General features: G+C 37.5%; 1 protein-coding gene across 1 annotated transcript; it reads right to left on the bottom strand.

The window, feature by feature from the left end:
• On the bottom strand, positions 1–23,193 carry LOC123256760 (vomeronasal type-2 receptor 26-like). Its single transcript, XM_044685323.1, has 5 exons — positions 22,943–23,193; positions 20,209–20,500; positions 15,983–16,786; positions 6,318–6,441; positions 1–929 (listed from the first exon to the last, which is right to left on the bottom strand). Exons 1-5 carry the CDS (start codon positions 23,191–23,193, stop codon positions 1–3), a joined length of 2,400 nt encoding a protein of 799 aa, XP_044541258.1.
• Between the last annotated feature and the right edge of the window lie 2,226 nt (positions 23,194–25,419).

Genomic DNA, 25,419 nt, shown 5'->3' with positions numbered 1-25,419 from the left:
TCAATGTCTAGAAGAAAATTTTACCTCCAGAATCCTTTTTATTTTTGATCTGTTCTGAGTATTTCTGTCTGGCTTCAGGAGGATCACATAACATTTGGGAATAAAAATGCACCCCAGTAACCCAGCACTGGAGGCCAAGATAGTAAAGATCTCCACAGTCACCATGGCCTTCCCTTTGGCACTTTGATATGTGGGGAGAAAAGAGGCCCAGACACTGCAAAACACTAACATGCTGAAAGTGATGAACTTGGCTTCATTGAAGGTATCTGGCAGGTTCCTGGCCAGAAAAGCTACTATAAAGCTCCCCAGGGCCAGGAAGCCCATGTAGCCCAGGACACAATAAAATGCAAAGGCAGAGCCTTCATTACATCGAATGATTATGTGGCCATATTCAGAGTGTGTGTCTGCCTCTGGAAAGGGGGGAGAGGTTCCCAACCAGATACCACAGAAAATCATTTGAATCCCTGAGCAGATGAGAACAACATAATTGGACACTCTAGGATGTAGGAACATCTGGATCCTGCTCCCTGGCCTTATACCCCTGAAAGCCAGAATGACTATTATGGTTTTAGCTAAAATGGAGGAAACAGCCACTGTGAATACAACTCCAAATACAGTTTGTTGTAGGAGACAGGTGGTAGTGGTAGGATGGCCTATGAAGAGCAAGGAGCAGAGGAAACAGAAGATCAGTGAGATGAGGAGAGTATAACTAAGAGTTCTGTTATTGGCTTTGACAATGGGAGTGTTTTGGAACTTGACAAAGACCCATAGAACCAGAGCAGTCAGGAAAGAGAAGGAAATAGCCACAATGGCCAAAGTCATTCCCAAAGGTTCTTTCATATTCAGGAAGGTCACCTTCTTGGGGAGGCAGAGATCTCTCTGTTTATTTGGATATTTTTCCTCTGGGCACTTCTTACAATGCTCTGCATCTGTAAGAGACAAATAAGGGTTCAATATTGGATTGAAAGAATTATCTAAATGCTGAGATATAGGACATTGTCCTGATAACTGCACCAATTTCTTTTGCTTCCCTTGAGCTCAAAATACTTAAGAGAAAGTGTCATGGTTAAATTTCATGGCATCTAAGTCTTGACCCACTCTATTCATGTCCATTATTATTGGCTGGTCCTACAGCATAATGATTCTCTGCATTTGTTTTACTTAACTGATGCTACTTGTTCCTTTTAATTTATTTTCTTAGTATGATGAACTTAGAAATTGGATTCCTTTGACAGCAAATATAACATTGCTTCTGTGTCTGTTGCATTGTTAACAATTCCAACTGTGGATTGCCTGCATTACTATTCTCATTGTTCCCAGCTCCTATGCATTCTTTACAACAATGAATTTGTATGCATTGTTCACATATTTTGTAGATGCATTAACTGTGTGTGTATATTGTGATATGCAGAAATAAGCAGCTATTTCTGTAGGTGCAAGTTAGCAGTTTGCCACTTTGGAACACAGAACCTGGCAAAGCACGCAGGGCATGTGCCAGGGTGACAAGTAAGGACAGGGTATAAAAGGGGGTCCACAAACCCCTGGGGACTTCACTTCTTTCTCTCATCTCAAGGGTTAGGGAGGAGGTGGTAGATCTGGGCCCCTGGGAGGTTTGGGAGATTTGGATAGGCAGGCAGGCAGGGACAACCTCCATTGCTAGCCATATTCAATACCTCATTGGCATAGCCAACAACCTTCTATTCTCGTTAGTGTCAACAGCGACTTTCAAGAAAAAAACAGCATCTGACCCAGGGACCTGACAGCCTCTGGGCTCAGCTACAAACAGCAACAGGGTTGTGAAGTGCCCTCAAGGCTTTCTCATACTCTGCACCTAGGAACAACTTGTGTTTCAAGATTTATTTAGTAACAAATATTTAGGTAAGATCTTTAGGGTACCCTTCACCCACTTTCCCTACTCCCTCTTACCCTCACTTTGATTATAAATAAACCCTGTTTGACCTTAACACCTAAACAATCTTTGAAACCATTTACTTACCTTAATAACATCTAGACTCAAGCTTTCTGATCTGGTTAACATCATTATCTGGCTTTAGCCTTTCCTAACCAGTGTGTACCATCTTCAACATGAGGTTTCAGGAAGTCATGTTCTACTTCCTGGAAACATTTACCAACTGCCTGACTGGATTGATTTTTAAGGCTTGAAGCTTTAGCAGAGATTCTTGGGCTCTTAAAGGAGTCTTAACCCAGTTGTTGTGGGTACAAATCTATACTCTCATATAGGTGTGGTTAGAGTTTCTCTCTCTCACTATTTAAACTCCATCTTTAGCACTTGCATGAACCCCTGCTGCTCATAACAATATCCATGTTGTCATCTCCACTGCAATGGAAACTCTCTGAGTTCAGGAATTATTTTTTGTCTTTGTAGCTGTGCCATTTGCCACCAGGACTGTTATATAGTTAGGGGCTATCAATTGATAATTTATTAAATTGTTAGCAGATTCGTTGTAGAGAAATCTTTTATTTTGTGAAGGTTTTCTTTTTATTCATCAGGATTTTGTCCTATTTCCCAATATGTTCAACAATGAATTCAACAAGTCTATGATATCTGGGTTTAAATTGTTGTTTATGATGGTGTTTGAATATTATTTTGCTATAAGAAATGATGAGCTGCTTGATGTCTGCAAAAACTAGGAAGACCTTCGTGAACTGATACAGAGCAAAATGAGCAGAACCAGGAGAGCATATTACACAGAGACTATAACATTGTGGGACAATCAAATGTGATTGAGTTTTCTACTGCAAGCAATGCAATGATCCAGGCAATCCTGAGGGACTTATGAGAAAGAATGTGGTCTTCATTGTGAGAAAGAACTGTAGGAGTAGAAACAAAGAAGAAAAACATATGAATTTTCACTTGTTTATATGGGTAGAAGAATTTAGGTTTTGGTTTTAAAAGATTACTCTATTAGAAAATTGAATAATACGGAAATAAGTATTGAGATAATACATGTATAACCCAATGAAATTACTTGTAAGGTCCTGGAAGGGGCAGGGAAGAGGGGAGGGATAGAACATGAATTATGTAACCATGGAAAAATACTTAAAAATAAATAAATATTTAAAAAGTAAAATAATATCTGTGTTTATTCAGGCAGCTTAAATTGAATCACTGAATATTTTTCACTTATTTTTGGAATATTGAGTTGACCATATTTTTAACCAGCTCATTTAGATCCATGAGATCTTTTTGAAGTTCACCCCTGAAATAGCATTTCAAAAATATTCTCTGGAACCCCAGCATCATGCTTGCTTTGGTAGGCTTTCTTTTCCCTAGATAATCCTTTTCTTCCTTTTTGCTTTTCTCTCCTTGAATCTTTCACGTCCCAAATAAAACTTTGAATTGCCTTTATGACAGCGGACATGAAAATCCAAATGTATTTGTTTCCCATTAATGTTATGAATCTCTATCAAACACCATAATTTTACTATTGTCATGTGTCACTTTTCATGAGCTCATTTGAGATTTTTTTTCAGTAAAGATAATGGAGTGGTTTGCCATTTCTTTTTCAAATTCATTTCACAGGCAAGGAAACTGAAAGAAATAGTTACATGACTTTTCCAGGGTTATAGAGAGAGTGAAATTGAAATCAGGAAGAGGCACCTTTCTGAATCCTGGCCCAGCACTCTATCCAATGTGACACCCACCTGCAATGTGACATTAGCCCAGTGCACTGTGGACTGCCTTATGATGGAGCTTAGGGGTCTCATTTCAGGCTTGGGCAGGGGATCTGGGCCTCCCCTTAGGCTGGAATGGTCCTGGCACCAGGGACTACCTTGAGCTAGGGCTTTGCCCCTCAATGCAGGCCTGCACTATAGTTTGAAATTTCAACGGGTGGGTTTGGGATGTTCTGTTATTGGCTTTGGCTGGGTGTCTGGGTTTAGATGTTGGCATGGGTCTAGGTTCAGAACCTGGTGGGAGTGGGTGACTTGTACTTCTCCATGCATGGTTTTACTTCTGGCTGTGCTCCTCTCACCCCAGTGAAATAGACCTTAGTGAAAAAGACCTCTCTGCCTACCTTTCAGATTTTTTTTCTGTGGGAGAGTTATTTAACTCCATTCCCTTGTTGGTTCTGTGACTGAAGTATTTGTTTTGAGGTTATGTTTTAAGCTTGTTTGGAGAGTATTCTCAGAGCAGTTCCAGTTCTTCATGCTACTTGTTCTATTATCTTGACTCTGCCCTCATTACCCCATTTCTTACTCTCCTGAGTTGATTCAATTTCTGATGAAACCCCATGGATAGTCTGATGTAGTTGATGGAGAACTGATTGCAAAGGTATAGAGATCTGAGTTCAAGTCCTGCCTCTGATGCATATGCTTTGGTAATCCTTTGGAGGTCACTCAATCTCTCAATGTTCTAGGAAACTCTAAGACAATACATTTCAGTTAAGTTGCTGACCTCGATTGGTAGAGGTAGTTCCTAATCCAAGAGTTTCCTTTACAAGTGAAGTTACAGGTCCATTCCTAGCCTTTTGCCCTATAACAGCTTTCTTTTATGTTAGTTAAAATGTCCAAAAATTAGAATCCTATTGCTTTTAGCATTCTATAGCAAGTCTGAATCTTCTATGTCCTTCTGTGGATCAGTAATGATAAGGGAGCTAAACAATTAGGCAGAGGGAAAAATGTTAGACATTAATTAGGGGACATGGGTAGCCCTCTTCTATGGGTATCAGTCTTTGAATGGTTCATGGGGAATCTTGCAGAATCATGTCATTGCTGTTTCATATGGGAAATAAAGTGTAAAACATGGTCTCTGAATATCCTTATAGGCTTTGGCATTGGATTAGTTATGAACAGATGTTCCTCTGAAAACAGACCCATAAGCTAAGGAAAGAGTTAAAAATGTGAATTATTTTTCATTATACTCATTAGTATTAAAAATCTCTCTTCCTCACCCACATCATACACCAGGGCTGTATAGGACATTCAGCCAGCCATGGACATATTAATCTTTTAACTCTCCTTCATTTTCATCACCAATAGAATTAAAAGAACCTAACAGCCCAGTTAGAGCAAAGGTGAGTGTGTGTGTGTGTGTGTGTGTGTGTGTGTGTGTGTGTTGTGAGGTGGCTCCTCTGTATTTGAATATGAAATCAATTTGTTTTAATGGCTTTTTCATATTGATCCCAGACCAAAAATCACATGATAAATCATCCAACCTGAAGATCATTCTATACTCTTAAACCCATTTTCCATCTCTACCTTTGATTTCCTGGCTGATTGGAACATTTTCCCCTGGATTGACCTCCCCTATTCTTATGTTAGATTCCCTAATGTGTAGGTATACATAATTATCTATCTATCTATCTATCTATCAGAATTAAAAATTTAGGGTTTTGACTAAATAATGAGAATTCTAAAGTAATATTGTAGTTGCTGATTTAAAAAATTAACTGTTATATCATGAGTCTGTTAGCTGCTCTTAACAATTTAGTTTAATAGAGATATAGTAAAAGAGAGAAATGTAGGAAGGAAATAGAAAGTATTGCTTAGCTAGATAATTTCTGTCTAGCTCACCACCCTGCCAGGGTTCCACCAATATGGCCTCCTCCAGGAAAGGAAGGCCTCTCTGGGACCAATCTCTCCAGAAGCCAGGAAAAGAAGGCCAGCCACTTACCCAGCAGGCCTATGCAGGATCCAGGGAAAGAGTCTCTTCCTTCAGTCCAGCTCAATGATGCAGAGCCTCCAAAGATGAACTCCAAAAGAGAAGAAATTCAAAGGAGAAGACCCTTGGACAGGAAGTTCAGGACATTTTATAGTTGTTTTTCCATGTCACTTCCTATCCCAAGGCAGGTGGCAATACTCTAGTAAGTGACTCTTGAATTGTCTTAGTTTTAAATAGGGGTGCTTTGAGTTCTTGATTTGTTTGGCTAAAAATAGGAAAGGGGAGAGTTAATCCTATATTTACATCTCTCTCTCTCTCACTATATATGTATACATACATGTAAAACTACATATATAACATGTGTATTATATGTATGTATACATGTACACACACATATATAACATACCCTCTAGACAACAACTGTATACAAAACAAGACCAAGTTTGTCAAAGAAACTAGACAGCAAATAATTTTTTTTCCTGTGGATTACACTTCTCATCATGTAGTGGGATGAATAGCTCCTTGCCATAAGTATTTATTTCAGGATATTCATCTGGTTTTCATAGTTCTCATAGGGTTTGTGTCTCAGATAGTGATGTTCTTGGTGGTCGTAGGTGACTGTATAAGAATAATCTGTTGGTTATTTTCTATATCAATGATCTTAAGAACAGTCAAAGACCCTGTAGAAACTCACCCATTTGACTGGAAATCTCCCCTTCTGGGCAAGGGAAACAATCAAAGCAGCAGGCAGCCTCCCCCTCCAAAGGGTTCTTCCTGAATCCAGGACAGCAACTGTCACTGCATACTCCACTGGGAACCTAAGAGAGCAATAGAATGGAATGCCAGTCTTTAACTAAGAGCTACTGAGGTTTTAGGCAGAGAAAGGAAGTTTATTTTCTATTTTATTCCTGCTTTGACAGGCAGTCTCACAGACTGCTAAGTGGTTGTGTGAATAGAAAGCTAAGTTTGGAGTCAGGAAGACCCAAATTCAAATCTAGCATAATATATTAATTGTGTGGTCCTAGATGAGTATTAAACTGATTCAGTTTACTACACTATAAAATGGGCTTAATATAATACTTACTTCATAGGACTAATTGCGAGGATAAAGGAGATAACATAAGTTATCGGGCATACAGTAGATGCTTAATAAATGTTTGTTCTCTTGCCCCTTCCTTTTATATATCTCTAAGAGGAAAAGGAGTCCTATTGAGAGTGGTATATTATTTTTTCAGGAAGCTCTCAGCTATCATGCCTCAAGGGAAACAAAGCACAATGAGATCTTGAATGGGGGAGTCAAATTATAAAATAGATATAAGTAGTTCCAGATGATTAGTATATTTTTTGAAAAAGGAACAAAAATGTAAAATGGCATTGGAGGAGGAACTAGCACTGAATATATTAAGAAGTTATCAAATCAACATGATGGAAGAATGAAAAATAATATGGCACAAAAGAGTAAAACCAAACTCCAAAAACAGATCTAGAAAGAAATCAGAACAGATTCTCAAGTATATATCCAATAAAAAGTCAGAGCCATTTTTTCTAGCCCAGATTGATATGAAGTAATGGATAGGCAAGTTTATAGATATTAGAAAAAAAGATCATGCCATTTAAGACTCTGAAGCAGGGAACAAGGAAGCCCCAGATTCATACCAAGACACAAAGATATGAACAGGTGCTTATTTGAGTTGCTGATCCATAGTGGAATGGAAAGGAAATATGTGCCCTCACGTGACATTGTGGGATAAGTATTGGTCTCAGACCTTACATGATAGACCAAGAGAAGAGCAAGTTGTAACATACAGCAACATGGTGGTTCAGATTCTGAATTCAGAGTAGGGCCTTGGTTCCAGTTTCTATTTCATTGTGATGTCTGCAAAGGAATAACCAGGGCAGAAATCCATATAAAAGAAGCCTGCAATTCTGCCATTTGAAACCCAAAGAGCTTCTTTAGTGATTGATAGTGGCTGAGTCATTCCACTGTTGCTCAAATGTAAACTTAGGTTAAAAACAGAGAATGTTCAGAGTGGAACAGTGACAGGGTAAGGGGAGAGAAATCAGGTTTTCCTCCAAATCAGAACATTAAAAACATTGAATCTTGTTCTCCCCATATCATACTATTCCTGACATCCTGAAATAACAAAATTCAATCCTCTCTACAAAAGAGCAAAATAACTATACAGAAGTGTTCAGAGGCTGATGCAAATATTAGACAATTCCAAAGTATGAAAAATAGAGAATCTCTTTCAAGTCTCTTTCAGGAGATGATTGGTGAATTCTTTTAATTTCTATTTCCCCCTCTGATTCTAGAATATCAGGGCAATTTTCCATGATAATTACTTGAAAGATGATGGCTGTGATCTTTTTCTTTTATCATGACTTTGAGGTAGTCCAATAATTCCTAAATTATCTTTTATATCTATTTTCCAGGTCAGTTATTTTTCCAATGGGATATTTGAGGTTTTCTTCAATTTTTTTCATTCTCTTGATTTTGTTTTACTGTTTTTAATATCTACTGGAGTCACTAGCTTCCACTTTCTCAATTCTTATTTTTAAATAATTATTTTGCTCAACAAACTTTCTTATGTCCTTTCCCATTTGGCCAATTCTACTTTTTAAAAATAAGTTTTTCTCTTCAGTGAATTTTTGTACCTCTTTTTTCATGTGGTTAATTATGTTTTTTTAAAAAGTTATTCTCCTCTTTGGATTTTTGTGTCTCTTTTATCATTTGGCCTATTTTTTTAAGGGAGTAGTTTTGTTGGTATTTTTTTCTATCTCCTTTACTGAGCTGTCAACTCTTTTTTTCTGATTTTCTTGTATCACTTTCATTTCTTACTTCAATTTTCCCTCTACCTCTCCTATTCAATTTTTGTAATATTTTCTGAGCTCTTCCCTGAATTCTTTTTGGGCCTGAGACCAATTCACATTCCTCTTTGAGGCTTTGGATGTAGCAGTTTTGATTTTGTTGTCTTCTTCTGAGTTTGCATTTTCATCTTTCCTGCCACTATAATTACTTTCTACAGTCAGCGTCTTTGTTGGTTGTTGTTTGCTTATTTTTTTCAGCCCTTTTCTCAAATTTTAAGTTAAAAAACCTCTTAAGATTGGGTTTTGTTCCTGGAGTGGAAGAGGCAGTGTCCAAAAGGTCAGGTTTCTTGTGCACTAGCTTTCAGATCTAATGATGGACATTTATAAGTTTTCAGTTCTTCTAAGGTGGTATGCTCTAAGGAGAAGTATGTTTCCTACTCTTCTGGCCTCTGTTTTGATGTGTGAGCAATCACAAGCACTCTTTTTTATAATGGAATGACCAGGGCCCAAGGACAGGTATTCTAGTGCTCTGCCCTGTCCTGGAACTGATCCCTGGGACTATGATTCTTTACTAATCCAGATGTTCATATAGGCAATGGATCAGAATCTTACACCTATACCAGAAAGGTTCTCCTATAATCTCCTTCTGACTAGTTGTTAAATTAACTTACTGTCTGTGAACTGAGAGCTCTAGAAACCATTTCTGCTTATTCTGTAATCTCAGAGACTCTATTGGCTTGTTGGGGGGGGGTGTCTGTGTGATGTTGCTGGTCTGATCCCCACACTCACCCTGGAGTGACAATGTTTTTCTTATGACTTCCTAATTTGTCTTGGGTGGGAAAATTGTTTCACCCTGTCATTTTGTGGGTTTTGCTTCTCCAGAATTCATTTTTAGGTGTCATTTAAAAGCTTAAAGAGAATTGGAATTTCAGAGAAATCAGACAGGTCCTTGCCTTTTCTCCACCATCTACATAGTTCTTTTTAAAGTGACAAAGAGGTAGAATCCAAAATGATGCCCAAAGATTGAAGAATGGCTGAAGAAATTATGATACACACACACAAACAAAACATCATTTAAAGAATTAGAAACTCCCAATAGTAGCATAATAACCAACCACAGATGCATAGAGTTAAGGATGAAGCATACCACCCACTTTCTGATAGAGTGGTAAAGGATCCAGGATATAAAATAAGACATTCTATTTTTTGGTCATGGTTATTGTGGAACTTTTTGCTTTTTTTCCATTCTCATTTGAGAAGAGAATAGAGTTAAAGGAAGACTAAGAGAAGTCTAGTTTTTGCTCTTTCAAAAAATTGTAGATATGTATATACTTGTATATACTCACTCCCCCAACTCTCTCTCTCTCTCTTTCTCTCTCTCTCTCTCTCTCTCTCTCTNTTCTGATGCCCTGATACTGGGTCCCAGTGTAGCCTGCCCCCCAGAATACCCAGCATCCCTGGTACAGTCAGCATGAGCACCTGCATTGCCATACCAGCCTCAGAACTAATTCTGTCTCTGAGCTTATTCTATTATCTCACCTGCTGATTTCACAGCTATGGCTCAGACTGTTGGCTCCAGTGGAGGATCAGATTTTTACCTAAAGGTAGAAAGGCTGAAATCTATTTCTCTCTTTCTTTTCTTTACTTTTTTATGTGCTAACATAGATATAAATTTTGAGTAACCCCACCTCTCACTTTCTTCTTGTGATCACAGGCAGCTATGGATGCTGACTTTTTGGGAGAGGTGAGAGAGCTTACTCACGTGATCTTATTTTGTTAGATAATTATCTTTTTATTCCTTTACTTCAAGTGATTATTAATAAACTTTATAAAATATAATACTTGGGGTATTGAACATTCATTTAAATTTTGGAATGATGGCAGTAATAGACTTTGTTAAAAATAACTCAGCCAAGGTTGAAAAATTGGCTAGATCTGGAGAACCTGTGACAAGTATTCATGAGCTTCAGTGGCTATAGAGACTCATGTGAATCCTAATGATAGTGGTTTTGTTTGCTATTGTCATTAAATGGACTGTTGTTATTTTGAGGATTTTGGTACTTCTTTGAATGTGCATTACCTGTTATTCTACTGTTTTAAAAAGCTGTTACTTGGTAAAAATCATTTGCACTCACACTGTGGATCATGGCTAAGTTAAAAAGGAAACGGATCTCATTTTTAGCTGAGAAACCTTTGTATTGCACCTCTCCTTGGAAAAAGCAGTGTGTCATTGATTGTGAACTATATATTTTTGATCCATAAAAAATTTTCATTCTTTTCCCTTGTATGTGCAATAGAGTTTTTGAGTTTTCTTTCCTCTCCCATTTTTTATGCACTTGAAGGACATGTTACCAGTATTAATGGTTTTTGATTTTGACCTAATATAAGTTTACAATATCCATTAGCTCTAATATTAATGCATTCACAAAAGCTTTAGACTATGGAAATCTGCCATTGATTGTTAAATATCATGGGACTTTGATTTATGATTATGTCTGATTCCAGGAGAAGGGATCACAAAAGAGCCATAATACAGTATTGAGAAGCACAAGGTCAAGGAGACTAACCAATCCCAGTGGGATTGATGAGAATCTATGCCAAAACAGAGGGCTTGTTTTGGGGTTCAAGGAAGTGGCTGTTTAACAAGGTCAGATAGAGGATTTTCCCATGCCAGATTCAAACAAAGTATCTAGTTTGGTTAGAATACTGGCTCCACTATCCCTGAGAGCAAAGGTAAAATCAGACCAGGGAACGACATTTCCCACTTACTGCAAAAATCTAGTCCCTTTTCTGTCTTTCATAGTGTGGCAATTTTCTGGAGTCCTGGCTTCTGATTGGGTAAGTACATATTGCTGCAATGGTCATACAGGCTTGTGGGACATAAATCACTTCATTGTGCCCTGATTCTAGGACCTGTTATGAGCTTATTCTTGCTTACTCAGAATTTTTATATACTATTTAATTTTGATTTTTTCTTTTCTTCTTTTTTTATGTTTTTGACTTCCTTTTTACAATTGATTCACATACCTCGTAACTCAGCCACATATCCCTGGGTGATCTGTATGTTTGTCAACACCCTCCTCATGGGGATTGTATAATTGGAATATAATTCTACATTTATAAAATTTTTCTTGTTTGAGGTTAATTTTAGGATAAGAAACTTGCTAACTCTCCTAATCAAGAAAGTAAACTATTTGGAGAAGGTACCATGGAGATGTCTGTAGAAACCTCACACTGTACCATAAGATCCAGCATGAACTTTGGGATGTAGTGAAAATGAACTATGGGAGGTCTAAGACATTAATTAATTAATTAATTAATCAATTTTAAACCTTTACTTTCCATCTTGGAGTCAATACTGTGTATTGGCTTCAAGGTAAGGTTAGGCAATGGGGGTCAAGTGACTTGCCCAAGGTCACACAGCTGGGAAGTGTCTGAGGCCTGATTTAAACCTAGGACCTCCCATCTCTAGGCTTGGCTCTTATTACATTGAGCTACCCAAATAAAATGCATTTATTTTAAATATACATTCTTATGCCAAAAGAGATTGCCCCCTAGTTGGCTTTTTGTTAATGTGCCTAGCAATCATTAGTTTTGTTCCCTTTTTTTCCTCCTCTTATCCTCAAATTATTGTAATTTCCCCTTACAAAGTGCAATATTGTATGTACCTCCAGCTAAAGACCTTTAGTTGATTATGTGTACTGATTCCATGGGGAAACTAGGCATGTAAATCTGGAAGATTTCTACATGCTTTTTTCACATGGGAATCACGGGGGGTGGGGGGAATCGTGTAATTGGAATCTGGACCTAGGACTTCAATTCCCAGCATCTCACTTTCCTTCCCAGGTTATATGCTGACATAGGGAGGGTATAAATTTTGTGTAAACCTGCCTCTTCCTCTCTTCCTGTGATCTGCAGCTGGCTGAAGTGGGTTTTTTGGGAGAGGTGAGAGAACTATTCATGTAGTCTTATTTTGTTTCGATAATTACATTTTTATACTTCTATTTCCTTTTTATTCCTTTACTTCAAGTGATTATTAATAAACTTTATAAAATATAATACTTGGAGTTATTGAATATTAATTTAAATCTTACATTATACTCTTTGAGGATAACATGGTTCATATAAACTTTGAGTGACTAGCCCAAGATTACATAGTATGTGTCCTATAGGCAGATTTGAAAACAGGTTCCCCTGACTGAGAGATACACTCTAACATTACTACAAAACACTGCTTCTCTAGATCACATCTTAAAAACCCCTTACCTTCCATCTTAGAATTAATACTGTGTATTGGTTCCAAGTCAGAATAGCAGTAAGGTTACTCAGTGGGAGCTAAATGACTTGCCCAGGATCACAAAACCTGATAGTATCTGAGGCCATATTTGAACCCAGGACCTCCTGTATGTAGGCATGGTTGTCATTCCACTGAGGCATCTAGCTACCCCTGATAACATAAGAATGAGGGTACATTTAGTCAAAGATGGAATGCACATGAATGAATGTTAGTAAAAGTATACTTGCCTTGCTATCTGGAGATTTGATGAAGTGGACTGTGAAATGAGAGGAACAGACTTGGGGGAAAACTAACTGTGTATATTATACATGAGAGATACCCAGAAATTGAAGGATATTTTACTGAGAGGTAGATATCCTATAAAGGAAAGAATTAGAAACAGCACAATGATGGTCTTCCAAGGATTTAATGAATATCATATAGAAGAATTATTGCATTATGTCTCCCTGGTCCAGAAGACAATGAGAAGCAATGGCTGAAAGTTAAAGAGTAACTACTCTTGACACATGCTTATAGTCTCTGCTGTTGGACAGGCTGAGGCTGGTGGATCAGTAAGTTCAGAACTTCTTTGCTATGGCAGGGATGAAACTGATTGGATATTTGATCTAATTCTTTCAACAATATATGGTGACCCCTTAAGAGCAGAGGGTTACCAGGTTAACGTTGAGTAGCCAAGGTCAGAGAGATAGAGTAGGTTAATGCTTTGAAGGGAAGCAGTATTGGGATCAAGCTTTTGAGTGACCATTAACATTTTCACTCCTGGCTATATAGTTTCAAGGAATAAATAAAAATTGAGTTTGGTTTTTATAAAGATTGAATACTAGCTTCTATAGTCTCTCCCACAGAGACTAAGGATTGTGTTACTATATATATATATATATATTTTAATTTTAAACCCTTAACTTCTGTGTATTGACTTATAGGTGGAAGATTGGCAAGGGTAGGCAATGGGGGTCAAGTGACTTGCCCAGGGTCACACAGCTGGGAAGTGTCTGAGGCCAGATTTGAACCTAGGACCTCCTGTCTCTAAGCCTGGCTCTCAATCCACTGAGCTACCCAGCTGCCCCCTGTGTTACTATATTTTAAAAGGGAATAGAATCATAGAAAGTTTAGCTGCCATATGGAAAAAGGAAACTGTCAAGATGTTAGAGATTGTATGAGGCACACTATGAAGATGATAACTGCTTTCTTGAGAGACTGAGTAACTTAATTGTTATGAGAAAATCTAAAGAGCATTTTGGGAGAATTCATTTTCCATCAGGCTTTAAAGATATCCTGAAGACAATTTTTGAGACGCACACACACATATAAATCTAGAGATAGAGAGGGAGAGAGAGGGAGATACACACACACACACACACACACACACACACACACACACACACAGACAGACGGAGAGACAGAGACTGAGAGAGCTAGAGATAGAGAGACAGAAAAGAGAAAGAGAATTGACTGGAGGGAGTATTTATTTCCATAATTGTAAAAAATCAAAGTTTCAGATAATGGTTAGAGGTAATTTCATCTAGAATCTTTATCATCCCATAGGCACATTACTGAAATATGACTTCTTATATAGTTTTAACAATAAAAAGTCCAGTCATGAATGTTTGATAGAAGGGTGATAGAGAAAGTCTGTATGGTGAGTCACTCTTCTAGCTCTCCCCTGGGGCCAAATATACACTGGGAAACTTTAAGGAGGTGTCACCCTGAAACTGGGTGACCTGGATGGTTGTGCTGCCCCACAAGAGTTGGGGGTGAGACTTCCCTATAAGAGGAGGTATGTCCTACCCCAGTCCAATTCTGAATAAGGACGAGGTTCACACAAACCTCCACCTGATCAGTTAATTTTACAGTGGGTGGTGTGGCTTCATGATGGAGGCAGCCAGACCAAGCTGTGGTTCACCTCTCACTGGTTGTCTGTCAGGCACTCTGGAACACTATCTGACTGATGAATGACTTTTATTATTCACAATTCAGGGATTAGGGAAAGGGGTGAAGGGCAGAGGGATTTTGGGGTGCTCTCTTCTCTATTTCTATGGGGTCTGTCACTTAGGACGGAACATTTGGGGTTTCCATTCCTAAGATTTTTCCCCTCCCCTTCTCATTCTGTTTCTATTTCTAGTTTTATGTTTCAATCCTTTTGATAATTGTAAGTTTTGACTGAAAGTGGGTCTCTCAGCAAGGTCGGGTAATGGGAAAAGGAGACTAAGAGATCACTCCCAAAATGGAATCCCAAAACTTATCTATCTCAATGGTTGAAGTCTTGATGGATGAGATAGAATGGAATGGCTTTGATCAGGGAATCAGGGTTTGAATTTCCAAAGAAATCCTTAGAAAACCCTCAGGACTGGATCTGAGCTGGGTTGTCCTCCTCCTCCCTCTTCCCAGTCCTCTGCCTGAAGACCTCTCCTCCCTCCTCTTCCTCGGAGAAATTCCCAAAATCCTCTCTGGTCTCAATTATCAGCAACTGTCACAACTGCCTTCTCTGGCTCCTTTGGTCCCCTCCCCCTTGCACAAATCCCATTTTTACAAGTTTGTTATATTTAACTAAATGTATGGTCACTAGAATTTGTGTTTGTAAAAGGCTGATTATGAAAAAGGTCATAAAATATTTATACAAAGGAAGTGCCTCTAGTTCATTTATAAACTAGGATGAAGGTCCAGATTGAATTGATTGATTAATGAGAAACATTGCATCCCTCATAATTTAAGAGAAAATATCATAATAAATCCTAGAATGCTTTGAATCTCATAATGAAAAGTAATGAGAAAATTACTTAGTAGCAGATAGAGAGTTTAAGGATTGGCCATTGGTTTGGTTGTCAGAGAGTTTAGGACATTTTATGACCTAACCAACACCACCTAGTTTAATGACGAATAGTTTCTTAACAATTACAGCTGACACAAAATGCAATAAAATGTCTTTGAAGGTAAAGGTCAACCAATACTAGATGTTTTAGAAAAATGACTAGCAAAGTTATTGAAAAGGGGGTTCTTGTCCATATACATGCATGACTTCTGGATTCTGCCTGAGGTCCTTGTGAACTCCAAGACTGTGAAAGAAACAATTATAAGCTTCACATGAATACAGTATTCACATGAATATTGAAAAGAATTGGCAATTAAGAATAAAGAATATATAATCACAGAATTTGAGAGTTGGAAGGGAATTTATTATCCAACTTGTCCCATCAATACCCAAAGTACATTCTCACTACACCATAGCTAAAAAGTGGCCACCTATTCAGTATTACCTGCCATGAATGAAGTCCTAAATATTCTTTACCTCCCATTGGTCTTTCAGCTGACTTTCTCAGAAACATTTCATGGAGAGCCCATGCCACAGCGTAGATGGTATTGTAGATGGTGTAACTTAAACCAGACATGGTCATATCAAAATAGTTCAGAGGCAACATCTCCAAAGAGGCATTTTGTGAACATATCTCTTGCTTTGGGTTTTCTTGTTGATCTGAGCATGAAAAAGCTGAGAGCCAGAATCCCTTAAGTAAGATATCATCTGCGTATTTAGAAGGTATAACTGTCTTAAGAAAAGTCTTGAACCCAGGAACTTCACTGATTAAATATGAAAATGTGAGAGCGCCATGGAAATAAGAACCATAATGAATGATGGGTCTCATGGTAATGTCCCAGTGAGATGTGGCAATCCATACCTTATTTGCTATGAAAAGAGGTATTTGTGAGTGTCTCAGAATCATTAATGAATCTGTGTCACCATGAATGACAATCACCTTGGTTGCTGATATTACTATCCTGGGCATGAAGTCTTCATGTGATTCCATATGTCTTCTCTCACTGACAGGGATTTTTTCTGTGAAGGACATACAAACTCCATTCTTTGCCATTTCCTCTCGCATTTCCCAGACAAATTTCTCACCTCTCATATCATCTGTAATAACCAATCCTATCCAATTCCACTTAAAATATACAATTAAGCGGACAACACCTTGGTGAAGAGAAGAATCTTTGGGGGCCATCTGATAGAGAAAAGGAAACTGGACTTTGTCACTAAGAACGGAATCAAATGGACCATAGCTGATCTAGAAAGAACAAAATAATGGATCAGTTTGAACTTGGTAATGCTAAGAGAAGTGAAGCAAGATGCAAATTCAGAAATGGGCATTTTTGTTGAAAAGAAAAATTATGTAGTTTTCTGTACACAATTTGTCATAAGTGGTATTTCAATCTCTGAAAGTCTCTATATTTATCATTCTCCTGAGTCCTCAAAAAGACAATGATTTCATGAATTCAGAGATTTGAGATACTGTTTTTACCTCTACTAAAGGCATCTTCTCTTCCCTATTCTTTCCAAAAGGACCAGAGTAAATTCTTACTTCTTTGTTTTCTCATTATCCATAGTAGATTTCAAAATAAATAGTTTACATATAATTGAAGATAGGGAAATGGTTTTCTTTTTTAGATAAAAGAAAAACACATGAAGGATACTGGGTATGTTTTTTATTTTGGGTCAAATACAATTCATCTATAGAGGTTTTACGTGGTTCAAATATATTTCAAACAAGAACATCTAATTATTTTCTTCTTGAAACGGGAATAAGAATTTATGGTTATTTGAAAAGAGTAATATGAGAAAAAGGAATATAGTGGAATCTAAACCAGTCAATAAGAAAAATAATTCCCATTACAATATAGATGAATAGTAGGAATACAACTTATGATTAAAGATCTCCAATGAATATGTCCTTTCTTCTTGTAAAGATAGCCCATTCCACTTGATGTATAATTGATATTTATAATTGTTAGGAAACAAAAGATATTTTCATCTAAACTAAATTTCCTTTTTGGGGGTAACTTTTGTTATAATAAAAACTTATACTCCTATCCACTAGATGTAGATGTAGATGGAGTACAGAGAGGATGAGATGACACCTCTCTCCTTTGTAACAGTTGCCCAGGCAGGATCCTTTAGGTCAATAGATGATATCCCTTCAGGACCCACCTGGGGTTAATTGATATTATTTAATGGGCTCTTCAGCTGGGTAACGTTGGAATCAGACTGTGTCTCTCCCTTCCCAAAGAAGCTTTTAATAACCACTTCAGGAAAGTACTTTAAACTTTGGTTGTATTTAACAAAGGGGGATAATGGGTTTGGATGGAGATATTGGGAGACCCTAATTTAAAATGATAATGATGAACCTCTAAACTGCAGGCAAGTGAATGAATTAAGATGATTAGCTTCTCTCTGGTACAGCCTGGCCAGGGCCACACCAGAGCAGGCAAACTGCTGTAAGATCTTTCAGCTTCTTCACTAGATGATAAGCCTAACCAGTTTGAGATATCCACCCCTTTACACCCTCTTCTTCTTCTCTTGCCCACTTCCTGGATCCCTCCCAGGCCCTGGGAAACCTAGATAACTAAGATGATGGATTTCCTAATTTCTAGGGGTAGTAGAAACAGAGATGGTGGTCTGGGTACAGGTTGTTGATGGTACAGGAACAAACAGGATGAGCTTGCAGGGTTGAGTTTGCAAGTCTCAATCCCACAAAGACCAGGATCCACTGATCTCAAGTCTCAGGGAAAGGTAAGAACCAAGAACCCCTGCCAGGGCTACCACGGTGTTTTTATAACCCCCCCCGCCCAGGCCAACTGCCCTCTCCTGTCTGCATGCCTCTCTGGGAACATTCCAATATCCAACTGATCCATCTGTCAATCACAGTGTGAACTCCTAGCTCCCAGAGATTCAATATAATACTTTCAAGAACTATTATTGGCTCTGGTTCTGAGTAAGAAAAAATCAATTCTTAAGGCTAGAAATAATCAATAAATTAATTGTCCAGTGATCTATCTTGGGGACCATATACTAATCCCTTCAGCATCTTGAGTCTTTAAATAAAAAATTGGATGCTCATTATTCAGCTCTCCCCAAAACATCTTTAATTGGTGGATACTTAATGAGGAGGTGGGATAATAATTTTCAGTCTCTCTCAGATCTCCCTCACAATGATGGGAAATCATATTCCTGATCATAGGATTATAATATTTCCATTATTCTTTAAAAAGAAATTAGTTTAAGTTTGGTTAAGATTGACCTCTCATCTATCTGAATGGAGGATTCGAGCATTTACTTGCATTACAGAATTAATATAACCTCTATACAAGTGTTAGTAAGAATTTTAGATAGAATCAGAGGAGTTTTTGAGGCAATAAAAAATAGACAATAAAGCATTCTTTTCTAAGTTAAATAGCTGCACAATTTTTTTAATCTGGAAAAGAAAATATTTCTATTTTATCCTCACTAAGTAATGGTATGATTATATCCTGGTTTTATTGATTCCTACTCATTGCTTAGTCATTCCCATACCATTCTCAGATATTTGAAAGACCTTATCTTATACACAGATAAGTAATTAACATTAGGCAGATGACAAGCCCAACCACTCATATACTTAGTTGTTTCTGGGTTATGGAAAAGTATAATTTTTGGTTGAATTGAATAGCTTAGATCATCCAAACTGGTAGATTAAAAGTTCCAGTCTAAGTCTAATAGGTGAATATTTAGTATTATGTCCATATATTTCACTGATCACTTGCCCTGATTATAGAAAGTTACCATAAAAAGAAAAAGTGAGGGGGTAGCTGTGTGGCTTAGTGAATTGAGAGCCTAGTCTAGAGACAGGGAGGTTCAGATATACTTCCTAGCTGTGTGACCCTGGGCAAGACTCTTAATCACCATTACCTAGCCCTTATCATTCTTCTTCCTTGGAACAAATACATAGTATTGATTCTAAGGTGGTAGGTAAGAGGTTAAAAAAGTGAGACATAGATATAGTAAGGAGAAAATTGTCCCTAATCTGATGTCTATTCTAGGCAAAAGTCATAGATAATCAATTGCATTGATGAAAATTCCTAAATCATACTCAGAATAATCTAGGTAGGAATATTTTACATTCAAGAGGAAATATCTATTTTTGAAGAGAAATTGAGAGAATAAGTCTTACTGTAGCCTATAACAAATTTGTTCTTTCAGCTTATCCTTTGAGACAGAACTCTTTCTATAGTCCACTGATGTCGTCCCTAAAGGTCTACTGGCAATATGAATCTTTGGTTTAGTATTATTTCTTGATGATTTTATCTAGAATCAGATTCAGAACAATATCAATTACAGTCTAATATAATTTTCCTTCTAAGAACAAGTTTTGCTAACCATAGCTTAGGGCTAAGTGAAGATTTCTCACAAATGTTGCAATAATAAAGTTTAATATACCTTAAAATCTTAAATCCTCTTTTAGAGTTTAAACTCATGCAGGTATAAAATCTATCACTAGAAATCAAGTAATTAATTACATTCTGAATATCACATATGTAGTGAATGTATAAAGCACCTTTAAAACCTTAAAACACTTAATACATATTAGCTATTGTTTTTCTGATATATAATTTCTATTGTTATTATTATTTTGGTTGATAAAGGCATAGAAAATTTGAGTTCAGTAACACTCACCTGTGGAAACTTGTAGAGGTCAAGCAGAGTCCCCATCTGGACAGAGAGAGCTGATGTGACTCCTCCAATAACAGCCACAGACTTGTCCTGGTTTCTGCAGCTATAGTTAGGCATGAGCCGTGTGTCCCCAGAAAGCCATTGTAGGGTACTCTGCAATGTTTTTTCATCACTGTGGTAGGTGTTGTAGAGGTGGAATCCCAGGGAAACGTTGGACAACAGATTGGGATTCCTATTAATCTCCTCTATAGCAAACACTACAGCCAGGGCCTGCTGATAATTTTTGTACAACCACCTGTGGAGGAGAGTGACAATAAAATATTATTAAACCATCACAAAGAATGTTTTTCAGAAGAAAGAATTCTCCAACCATGTGGGTCAAAACTAAGGACCTCCAAAGTTCTTCTTCTCTCTTCATTTGTATTGAAAATAGTCTCACCCATATGGCTTGATTCTCTCTCCTCACTTCTTGTGATTCCTCAGATGGTGATGAGAATTGGCTTTAAGTTCTTATGTGACTCTGCATTCATTACAAAAATAGGCATTGAGCATGTAATATATTCTAGATCCTATAGAGAATCTGCATGATTCTTGACTCTAGACGGTTTAAGATATATTGGGAGAGAGAATAAATACAGCAATAGCTGAAATACAAGGTGGCAGGGAATATGTTAAAGGTGAATGGCAGTGAGATCTAAAAAAAGGTGAGCAGAGGCCTCATAGCCCTGAAGAAATGAGGGAAGTGTTCCTTGAGGGTATTATTGGCCTTGAGAGGTGAAGGAAGATTTGGATATATAGGTATATGGAGAAGATGCCATTCCAAGGGGAGGGAATGATAGAAATAAGCTCATATAGGTCTAGGAATAAGAGATATAGTACATTTGGGACCTTGGTTGCCTTACTCAAGTCCTATATGATATCTGTAAGAAAAGGTGAAGTGCTACCTAAGTCTTTCCTCTCTCTTCACTTCATTCTCTTCCTGTACTGGATGTGAGAAAAATAGAAGACCAAAATCATTTCAGAAAATGTGACTAAATTCCTTCTTTGTTCATTTTCCATTGAATTAGAATCTAAAAGGAGAGAAGAGCCCTTACCATCACCAAAGTGTGCTACTCTCAAGAAAAATTCTAATACTACATAGAGTTTAAAAAAAATTTAACTTTGAATAGGATTTTTATTAAAAGTTTCAGCAAGGGATGATAGAACCTTCTCATCCCTTTAAACCAAACCACTGAATCTGCCTCATAGATGAATAACAAATAAATGAAACAAAATAGATACATTAAAACATTAAAAAGTAAAACAATGATTAAAATGCTTTAGTGATTTTGTCTTTTAGATAAAAATAGAAACAAAAAATTATTTTTAAGAGGAAAGAAAGAAATCTAGGGAAATTTAAAAAGTGACAAAAGATAAGACAGATATAGGGAAACATTTGGCTACAAGAAGATAGAGAATAAGATGTCAGTGTCCTCATCTGCCAAAGAACTGTCCAATGTATCTCATAGTTTCTTTTCCACAACCAGATAGATGAGAAGATAGAATCAACTGCTGACCTATTTATTCTCTGCTCTCACAAAGTGAAATTGTCTAGGAATTGGTTTATTTTTGTTTGAATTCCATTCTCAGAGTGCAGGTTTTCAGAGGTTTATATGTGAGTTTGCACTGCTACACACAGAGTTCTTACTATGGAAACTTGTGTTTCTGAAAAGAGAAATAATACAGGGCAAAGCAGAAAACCAAGGTCTGACCATGAACACAAAATGCTAAAACAGCTTGTCCAAGTCCCAGAAAAGAAATCCAGTTTCACTTCTCTCGGATAGTTCCAGTTCAGCAAAACTAACCCAGAGAAACAAAAGCAAATCCCTCCCATATCATCTAGAGAAAATAAAAGTACTCTAGACAACACTGAGAAATAGCAAGCATTCCACTAAAATAATTTATAAATCTACCTCAGTACTTGTTATGATAGTATCCTGGGCATACCTTTCTCTTCCCAATGAACTAAAATCTTCTGAGCCCTCAGTTTCAGACTCTGCCCAAGGCTTATCTAGTTAACTTTGTTGGGGTTTTATAATATAGACTGCTCTATCATGAATATGTAACTAGTGACAAGAAGAATAGAGGAAAATGATAAATTCATATATTCACAAGACCATAAGGTATTTACCAGTGATTGGTGGAATGGGAGGAATATACTATCTTCAATGAAGGAGTTCCTAATATTCCCTAAAAGTTGTGATCAGACAGGTAAATGTGGAGAAGAAATGAGGAAACTTTAATTCCTGTGGATGGGGAAAATGTTTTGCCCTATCTATAGACTCAATAGAATACCTCTGTGCAGGGCAAAGGATTCAAGAACTTCTGCCGCATCTGGGAATTAATTTAATTCCAATAGCATGGAGTCCATTTTCACTGCTCAAGTATCAACATAAACTCAGCATAGGGGAGGGAGGGTGATAAAAGACTGAGCCTGCTCTAGACAGAAATTCCTATGTATGGACCTTTGCGACAAGATTGAGGAGAGGGAAGTAGAGGAGGTTTGTGTTCAACTTTGAAAGGTACTCAGTCATATGGGAAAATGGCAAAAATAATGAAAAATTCAAAGAAAAAAAGAGGGAGATAATACCCATTGTGTCATGCTGCATGGGCTTGCCCTTCTATCCTGTCTATAAGGATATTGTTTTTAATGATCATGCTGAAAATATGCTCAGACAGATAGAGTGGCGGCACTTACTGATAAGGTTGACAAGCTTTGTTAGGAGGACTTTCAAAGAGTTTTGCTCCTGTAACCTGGTTCACTTCAACTGAGAACAAGGATAAAAATATTCCGAATACCACATTCCCATCTTGAGAAACAATGGGGCTAATCTGGTGGAAGCAGGGCAGCTTCTCTTTTCTGTGCCCAGAACCATTAGACTGCAACAGTAGAAACATGAGAATGGAAGAAAACAGATGAAATGTGCTTCTCTGTATTGAAGGCAACATCTCCGTGAAACTTCTCCAAGGTTCAAAGCCTGGAAATGCTAAGGAGCCACTTAGACTAAGGTAAAGTCAGGTGCCTAGTCAAGGACTGATGCTGAACTGTCCAACAACAGAAATGATCTGTCCTTCTATAGATGTCCAGACTCTTAACTAGCACACCTGAGGGAACACAATAAGACATTAGTCAAGTCCTCATCCAAGACAAGGACAAGAGTTCAAGAGAAACAGGCATTTTATAGTTGTCCAACTTTTCGACTGGACTCTGGCTCCAGTACCCTTATGTTTGGATAAATCCTACTCCATCCTCCAAAGAGAAGTGTTATTTCATGAAGAACTCTGGGGACCAGACTGCCTGGGGCATCTCCAGCTGAGTCTCTACATCCAAGGGAAAAACATAAGTGCAAAATTATGTTTTAGACCTGTTCCTCCTTGTTACCAGCAGATGCTATAGTACAGAAGTGCAATCCTAGGAAAGTAATTTTTGTTTCCTAGGTTCAGCAAATGGCCTGAAAACTAATGAAAAATTCCCTTGTAGGTGACATGATTAAAAGAACAACCATCAATGATACTAATTTCCTTGATGGCCTGTAAGTCTGCCTTGATGTTCTCTCACTTCCCTGTGCTGGGTGCAGTGTAAGCCAGATCTTATACTCAGGACTGAATGTAATCTATTCTGAAAACATATTATACGATGTACAATGCTCACAAAACCCCTCTCCTACTTCTGTCCTCACTCTTTGGAAGAGATCAAAGCATCACAGTCTCAGAGATAAAAGGGGCCTAAGAGTTGTTTAGTATCATAGATTTATGGCAGAATTCTCCTTTCCAGTGACTTGCATTAGGAACACATGTATTCCCTACCTGAGTAAGGCTATGACAGGGTCTGGGGTTACATTTTTTGCTCTATTAATGTTGAGAGTAAAGAATTTACAGCTGCCAGAGACTCTGGAGGTAATCTTATTTAATGCCTTCATTTGATAGATGAGGAAACTGAAGCTCAGAACAGTAAAATGAGTTACTTCTATTTACACTTTGTGTAGCAGATCAATTCTAGTCTTCTTACTAACTCTAAAACTTTTAATATTTTTAATGTCTATTAATTTCCCCTAGAGAATTGCACAAACCTAGCTCATCCACTCTGTCCATTAAGCCCCATTACAATGCTTTTGCCTTCAGAGATCATCAGGGTTATAAGATACTTCACCGATCATAAAGCATAAGATATCAGAAATATAACTCAGCATTCCGGTATGTGGGGCTAAATCCAGCAGAGGAACAAAAGGAATACAAATCTTTTTTTTTTTTTTTTTTTTTAGACCCTTAACTTCGGTGTATTGTCTCATAGGTGGAAGAGTGGTAAGGGTGGGCAATGGGGGTCAAGTGATTTGCCCAGGGTCACACAGCTGGGAAGTGGCTGAGACCGGGTTTGAACCTAGGACCTCCTGTCTCTAGGCCTGACTCTCACTCCACTGAGCTACCCAGCTGCCCCGGAATACAAATCTTAAGATAGGTTGAAGTCACTGGTTAAAAGACTATAATGTCTTAATATTACCACTGATAATGGGCATCCCATGTGGCCTTGGGGAGGAAGGAAAAGCACAATAGTGTGGATGAATGATTAGATGGATTGATGGATGAAAAATGAAAATGCATTTTATTACTCACTGTGTTACACTCTCCTAACACAAACACCATAGCAAAGATAGATTTTGCTCTCAAGAAACTTACATTCCAATAGAGAGAAACTACACATATAGGGGAGTGGTGGCAGTGAAGTCTGGAGGGAATGATTCTGTTTCAGGCATGTTGAGTCTATGGGAAAATAAATTTAAAATGTTCACTAGGCATGTCAAAACATCTGGTAGGATCTTTTTCTACCTTATGTCTGTCAACCAGTAATTAGCTATCCTTCCCAATTGCTCATCTTCTGCAACTTTTACAAGTTTAGCAGCTGGATAACACAGTGGATAGAGCATTGGGCTTGGAGTAAGGAAGAAATGAATTTAAATACAACCTCAAATACTAGCTATGAGACTCTGGGCAAGGCATTTTACCAGACTCATTCTTTTTAAAATGGGGCTTATATTGAAGCATGATACTTTTCACTCTATTTTCATCAATAGGTGTTGTTTTTAATCATATATGTCTTATTCCACAACATGATATTTATTGAAATGTGGATTACATAATCAAACAGATATTACCTATATCAAATTGCTCATCATTTCA

Source organism: Gracilinanus agilis, chromosome 1, assembly GCF_016433145.1.
Source record: "Gracilinanus agilis isolate LMUSP501 chromosome 1, AgileGrace, whole genome shotgun sequence".
Lineage (NCBI taxonomy): Eukaryota > Metazoa > Chordata > Mammalia > Didelphimorphia > Didelphidae > Gracilinanus > Gracilinanus agilis.
Note: the sequence above shows the minus strand (reverse complement) of the source record. Positions and strands in the feature narration are given on the sequence as shown.